The 7653-nt window shown below is 46.0% G+C and overlaps 1 protein-coding gene across 1 annotated transcript; it reads right to left on the reverse strand.

The window, feature by feature from the left end:
* Positions 1 to 330: 330 nt before the first annotated feature.
* On the reverse strand, positions 331 to 1931 carry LOC123050786 (peroxidase 12). The gene is made up of 2 exons (XM_044473520.1): positions 1462 to 1931; positions 331 to 1262 (listed from the first exon to the last, which is right to left on the reverse strand). The coding sequence occupies exons 1-2, from the start codon at positions 1864 to 1866 to the stop codon at positions 642 to 644; spliced, it is 1026 nt and encodes a 341-aa protein (XP_044329455.1). The 5' UTR covers positions 1867 to 1931; the 3' UTR covers positions 331 to 641.
* Between the last annotated feature and the right edge of the window lie 5722 nt (positions 1932 to 7653).

Consider the following 7653-nt stretch of genomic DNA (forward strand, 5'->3'; position numbering starts at 1 on the left):
GTAGTTGAGTGAGAGATGATGGGATTTTACCTTTCATCTGCAGCAGTATGCTTTCTGACAAAATATATATTGCGTTGTTGCTTATGGTTGAAATAGCAAGTTTTGGTAGCATCTCTAGGCTTATGTTGTGCTGACAATCATCCGGCATCACTGGCACGGACAAGGTAGCACTTCTCCGAGCTTATCTGCTTATGCTGCACTTGATCACCACGTATAGGTTTGACCAAGATTTACTATGGCTTATTTTTTGCGTGAAAACAATTACTATGTTCTTCACAAAAAGGAAGCTATTGCTATGTTAATATAAGATCTATATTATAAACAACTATATTTATACGTAATTACTCTTTCATATGAATCTAAGACATCAATACACCGGTAACAAAACAAAACTAAATGTGTTTTCTAAGACGAAGAATGGAGGCAGTGTGATGTACTGATTGTGATCATACACCGGTAACCAAATGGAACCTCTTACGGTAGGAAGCATATACTCCTACTCTTGGTCTGCCGACCACTCACTCATTTTATTACAACACGTACGACAACTTCACAAAACGACTAGCACAAGGACACCATCTCCAGTGCTACACATGGAAGCACACACACGCGTGAGCTAGCATCGATAACCGACCAATCTCTCACATGGCGGCGGTGTGGCCGTCGTCCTTGGCGGTCTCGATGCCCTCGACACGCTTGTTGGGAACGGCGCAGTTCAGCCGGATCTCGCCCTGGGTGCCAGTGAGCAAGTCCATGTTGCTCATCTTCACCATGGACTTGGCGAACTGCCTGAAGAAGGCGGACTGGATGAGCGCGAACCGTGAAGCCAAGAGCCTGGTGTCGGGGTGGTCGATGAGGCCCTGGTCTGACTTGAACAGGCCCTGCCTCACGATGAGGTCGAAGTAGTACTTGTTGTCGAACACGTCGGGCGTGCGCACGTCGAGGGTCTGGTTGACGGTGCCCTGGGGCACGTCCTTGGCGCACTTGGCCCGCAGCCTCCTGGCGAATAACGGGTCGATGAGCGGGTTGAGGTCGACGTTGGGAGTGAAGCGGTCGGAGAAGGAGGGGCAGTGGGCGATGCCGAAGGTGTGCGCGCCGGAGAGGGCGACGAGGTCCGCCACGTCAAGGCTCCGGTTGCCGAAGGAGGAGATGAGGGTCGGCACGTCGAAGGAGGGCGCCGGCAGGGTGTCCACGAGGTCCTGCGACGCCGGGGCGAGCGCGTCGCGGCGGCCAAAGGCGACGTCGAAGTGGGGCCCGCCAGCCTGCATCCACCACGTAGCGTATATGTTAGTCATTTAATCGGTGGTTTTCCTGTTTCCATACGAGAGTTGAGAGTAACTACTCTCTGGGAGTCGATGCTAAGAATAATTGTCCGACTGACCTAAACAGAACATTTTGGTTCGATATATGTACGCATGTGTGTAGCATGGCCGGTAGGCACGAAGTGTAGTGTAGGTTTACCTGCACGAGGGCGTCACGGGTGGCGAGGACGGTGATGTCGGCGCAGGAGACAGTCGGGCCGCAGGCGCGGTGGACGGCGGCGCGGATGCGCTCGATGAGGTCCAGAGCCACGGGGCGGAGCGTCTGGTTGGGCACCGCATTCAGCTCACTGTTGTTCCCCGTGAGAAGCACCGACGCGTCGCAGCCCTGCGGGAAGCAGTCGTGGAAGAGGATGCGGATGAGGGCCGGGGCGACGCCGACGTCGCGGCGGAAGGTCTCTGCCACGAGCGACCCCGCGATGTTCTCCAGATCCGGGCACGACGCCGCGTGGAAGCCCCGCGAAAGCCCCTCAGCAGCCACCGAGGAGTGCGCGGCGCAGATCAAGGCTGCAAGGACGAGGACGGCCGCTGCTGCTCTGGACGCCATGGCTGCCGCCGTGTAGATGTAGCTGAGCTTTCTGCACGATGGTCGTGTGGCTTGCTCAAGCTATGGACACTAAACCCTTTTTATTTATACACGGCTAACCACCCCCAACCTGGCTTGGTACGTAGCTTAGCTCGATATTATCAGAGACTGTGCAAAGTGGAAAACATGTGCAGTTTCCAATTAGTCGCATTGTCTAATGACTAGTCAAGGTGAGGGGAGAACGGTCGGTGAGACACGGTCGATGCTGCCTAGAAATTTCCAAGAACTTGCCGTGCACCCAACAACCCTTCACTGCACAACGACATGTTATTATGTTAACTCCACTCGCGCATGGCAGGATATGACATAATTTAGGATCAAGATGTGACATCCAATGCAAGTTGGATATACATAAGGGGTCTGGAATCATTTAGAACGACGTACGCCGAGCTAGGTACGACCTACACTGGATCGGATCAGTCTGGGTCATGGATCGATGTGTGTGTTCCCACACTAAGGTCTAGCTCTTTTCTTTCACACATCCTTTCTTTTTCTCGAACCATGCTTTGTGGTGGTAATTTTTTGTTTTTGTCGCTAGAGGATGTGCATTGCTATTGTTGTAGCACACGACAATTCTTTCGTTTTCTTTACATATTTATAAATAATCTAACTGCTGCGGTCACGATGGATTTTTTAGGTAAGTACATCCTCTGGTTTGTTTTCTTCCTCTTGTATTTACTCTACATCTCTACTTCAACTTTATGCATGGCTAGCTAAGCCAACGCCCAGGGCAGTTGCCGACAGTTTGAAAAACTAGATCAGTAACCAAATCGGGAAGGTAGTCGGTTCAGGTTTTCACCTTCACAAGTCCACTTTCTAGTTTTTTAGTCATAAAATATATTTATCGGGAGTAATACATTTTCTTTGACCGTTGGTTATTGGGCCGCACTCTTAGCTATGGCATGTTTTCCTAGCGATCTGTGATTGAATCATCCCGAACACCCCCCCCCCCCCCCCTATTTTCGCACCTGGACAGGTTCAACATTTTCCATTTTACTTCCCAATTTCCATAAAAACCACTCGGTTCAACCAGTCCAATTTGGTTTGATAGTGGAAAGGTCCCGAGAGCTTAAGAAACCGACGTTGTCCCTGCTTCCGGGTTTCAGTTTGATCAGCAGTCCCGACAATAACTATGCTCGCCGGTTCTGGCAAACCTATAGGCCAATATATATGTCTCTTTTATTCTTTTTCTATCAAGATATCTACATTTATGTGCATGTTGAGTATTTGACTTGCCACCTCGAACCATCTCATATTGATTTATTTGTTGGAGTTGTGCATTATATCTTTGCCAGGTGCAATTTTTTTAGTAGAACCCATGGCACTTTCCTGGATCTAAGGCATTTTTGAACTTGAACATTAATTACCATCATATACAGTCCAGAGGATACTATCTGGGTGGCTGGGTTGGTTTACCTCTTGGAGTTAGCACCACTCTTAGAAGAACTAGGAAGTACATAAAAGTGCTTCACTCGTTGGTCATGGTAATTGCACCTATTTGCATATGAATGTGTATATTTATATTAACGAATGGTTGGATATACGTGTGCAAATAGATTGTGATAGATTTGGCCTTCCTGTGAGGACAGTGACATCTGTTGCAGGGCCTCGGCACCGTCATCGCAGGAGCGTCTACATTATTGGATTTTGTGATATGGGGACCAGCTGGCCCTCTATATATTTTTGAGTTTGTTTAATTCCGAGATGTCCTCTAGACTTGGGCACGACGCGCCACACGGAAGCCCCGCGATATCCCCCGGTGGCCACCGCCAAGAGAGACAATTGTGCTATGGAGACCAAGGCAGGACGGCGATGGCCGCTGCTGCCCTGGGGGTCATCGCTGTCGCCCTGCAATTGTAGCTGAGTTTTTTGCACCTAGTACAAACGGGACAGTCGTGTGTCTCTCCTCAAGCTGCCCACTAAACCCCTATTTCGAGATCATCCAGAAGACAAGTCGCAGAGACTAGGCAAAGTTGAACAACATGTGCTTCTTGCACTATAACTAATGATGGTTTTTTTTGCGGGAACTAATGATGGTTGTTAACTAATGCTTCGTCACATCTAGAATTTTCCTCCAAGTTTCTATATGCACCATGCCTTGCTTGTCTCTCGGAGAGGATGATGTATGTGTTGCTGATGTATATACCACATTTTTTTATAGGAGATGTATGTACCACTTGCATGAATCGGTGAAAGTTCCTAGCTAGTCTTGGCGTACCTTCGTACATCAACTAATTAGGCTACATTGGAGCGAGCAGTTGTCAACTGGTCATGGATGCCGGGATATGCGTATGGCGGTCGACCGAGATCGAATGTTTCCACTTGCAAAAAAAAAGAGATCGAATGTTTCCTCCGGCCACCTATATCTTTTGTGGTGGTAACTTTTAGTTTTTGTCGCTAGAGGACGTGCATTGCTATTCTTGTAGCACACGACAATTCTTTCGTTTTCTTTAGTTATTTATAAATAATCTAATTGCTGCATTCATGATGGATTTTTTAGGTAAGTACATCCTCCCGTTTGTCCTCTTCCTCTTGTATTTGCTCTACATCTCTACTTTAACTTTATGCGTGGCTAGCTCAGCCAATGCGAGGGCAGTTACCGACAGTTTGAGAAACCAGATTCGTAACCAAATAGGTAAGGTAGTCGGTTCAGGTTTTCACCTTCACAAGTCCACTTTCTAGCTTTTTAGTCATAAAATATATTTATCGGCAGTAATACATTTTCTTTGACCGTTGGTTATTGAGCTGCACTGTTAGCTATGGCATGTTTTCCTAGCGACCTGTGATCGAATCATCCCGAACACCCCCCTATTTTCGCACTTGGATTGGTTCAACATTTTCTGTTTTACCTCCCAATTTCATAAAAGCCGCTCGGTTCAACCGGTCCACTTTGGTTTGTCCCGAGAGCTTAAGAAACCGACGTTGTCCTTGCTTCCGGGTTTTGGTTTGATCGGCAGCCCCATCCGGTTCTAATAACTATGCTCGCCGAACCTATAAGCCAATATGTCTCTTTTATTCTTTTTCTATCAAGCTATCTACATTTATGTGCATGTTGAGTATTTGACTTGCCACTTCGAACCATCTCATATTGACTTATTTGTTGGAGTTGTGCATTGTATCTTTTCCAAATTCAATTTTTTTAGTACAACCCACAACACTTTCCTCAATCTAAGGCATATGTACTTGAACATTAACTAGCAAAATGGCCCATGCGTTGCAATGGGTCATTGATATTTTAGTACTTGGACACTGATGTCTACTACACAACCTTCTTCTTGTAGACGTTGTTGGGCCTCCAAGTGCAGAGGTTTGTAGGACAGTAGCAAATTTCCCTCAAGTGGATGACCTAAGGTTTATCAATCCGTGGGAGGCGTAGGATGAAGATGGTCTCTCTCAAACAACCCTGCAACCAAATAACAAAGAGACTCTTGTGTCCTCAACACACCCAATACAATGGTAAATTGTATAGGTGCAGTAGTTCGACGAAGAGATGGTGATACAAGTGCAATATGGATGGTAGATATAGGTTTTTTAATCTGAAAATATAAAAACAGCAAGGTAACTAATGATAAAAGTGAGCGTAAACGGTATTGCAATGATAGGAAATAAGGCCTAAGGTTCATACTTCCACTAGTGCAAGTTCTCTCAACAATAATAACATAATTGGATCATATAACTATCCCTCGACATGCAACAAAGAGTCACTCCAAAGTCACTAATAGCGGAGAACAAACGAAGAGATTATTGTAGGGTACGAAACCACCTCAAAGTTATCCTTTCGGATCAATCTATTCAAGATTCCGTAGTAAAATAACACGAAGCTATTCTTTCCGTTCAATCCATCATAGAGTTCGTACTAGAATAACACCTTAAGACACAAATCAACCAAAACCCTAATGTCACCTAGATACTCCATTGTCACCTCAAGTATCTGTGGGCATGATTATACGATATGCATCACACAATCTCAGATTCATCTATTCAACCAACACAAAGTACTTCAAAGAGTGCCCCAAAGTTTCTACCGGAGAGTCAAGACGAAAACGTGTGCATAGGTTCATGGGCGGAACCCGCAAGTTGATCACCAAAACATACATCAAGTGAATCACATGATATCCCATTGTCACCACAGATACGCACATGCAAGACATACATCAAGTGTTCTCAAATCCTTAAAAACTCAATCCGATAAGATAACTTCAAAGGGAAAACTCAATCCATTACAAGAGAGTAGAGGGGGAGAAACATCATAAGATCCAACTATAATAGCAAAGCTCGCGATACATCAAGATCATATCACCTCAAGAACACGAGAGAGAGAGAGAGATCAAACACATAGCTACTGGTACATACCCTCAGCCCCGAGGGTGAACTACTCCCTCCTCGTCATGGAGAGCGCCGAGATGATGAAGATGGCCACCGGTGAGGGATCCCCCCTCCGGCAGGGTGCCAGAACAAGGTCCCGATTGGGTTTTGGTGGCTACAGAGGCTTGCGGCGGCGGAACTCCTGATTTCTCCTGTTCCCCGATGGTTTTAGGGTATATTGGTATATATAGGAAGAAGAAATACGTCAGGGGAGCCACGAGGGGCCCACGAGGGTGGAGGGCGTGGCCAGGGGGGTGGGCGCGCCCCCTGCCTCGTGCCTTCCTCGTTGGTTCCCTGTCGTGCACTCCAAGTCCCCTGGATTGCTTCCGTTTCAAAAATAACTTTCCCGAAGGTTTCATTCCGTTTGGACTCCGTTTGATATATCTTTTCTGCGAAACACTGAAACAAGGGAAAAACAAAAACTGGCACTGGGCTCTGGGTTAATAGGTTACTCCCAAAAATAATATAAAAGTGCATAGTAAAGCCCATTAAACATCCAAGATGGATAATATAATAGCATGAATACTTCATAAATTATAGATACGTTGGAGACGTATCAGACACTGGTTGTGCACACCAAATTGAAATATCTCCTTCTATTGTTAATTGCTAGTGAAATAAACGAGAGGAGATAATATACCTAAATAGTGAAGTTGTGAGCATAGCTTATTTCTCCTTCTCCTTGATTCATATGCATCATTTGTTTCGAGGGCAAGCTTGTAGCAGAGTTAAACCCAGAAAAGAAAATTGAATACGAATCAAGGGACATAGCAGCATTCAACTGAATTAGCAGCGGAGTAGAGTAGCCCTAGAGCATATAAAGTAAATGATACCTCTTATAAAGCAGGTTTAAAAAGTGGATAGTACTATGCACATCAAGCCTGGTTGTTTCGTACATACAAATTCACTTGTATTGATGATAACATAAATTCACCTATAAAAAACTAAAAAAAATTAGTTAGTATATACTCGTAGTACGTAGTCGAGCCAATACAAACACTTTACCTATGAAACGATCAAGCTGGAATTCCATTGCACCAATTCAGTATTTTTGTCTTCTAGATTAGCTGAGCACCACCATTTGTAGTTAATTAGGCAAGGCTTGGCCGGTGCTTCTTGGAGGTCTTTCATTGACAAACACCTGTTGTTGGCCATGTCGGCTCTCCCTTGCACTGCCATGTGCCGTCTACACGGAGATAGGGCGGGGCGCTCATTGCTTTCCTTCGGACCACCAGCTACTTGTCGAGGTCGACGGCGTGCAGCTGCGCACCCACCCTGCCATATCTATAATCGTGTGTGATAATGGACGGCGACTAAGTGATGGCGGTATCGGAGAGTACACAATCTCCTAAATGATCCGGTTCAACACGTACACTATATATA

Source organism: Triticum aestivum, chromosome 2D, assembly GCF_018294505.1.
Source record: "Triticum aestivum cultivar Chinese Spring chromosome 2D, IWGSC CS RefSeq v2.1, whole genome shotgun sequence".
NCBI lineage: Eukaryota > Viridiplantae > Streptophyta > Magnoliopsida > Poales > Poaceae > Triticum > Triticum aestivum.

Excerpts from the sequence above, each read along its gene's own strand:
- LOC123050786 (XM_044473520.1), bottom strand. The coding sequence starts at position 1,866 with ATGGCGTCCAGAGCAGCAGCGGCCGTCCTCGTCCTTGCAGCCTTGATC. Across the intron at positions 1,263-1,461 it reads CCCGTGACGCCCTCGTGCAG|GCTGGCGGGCCCCACTTCGA; the intron begins GTAAACCTACAC and ends TGGTGGATGCAG.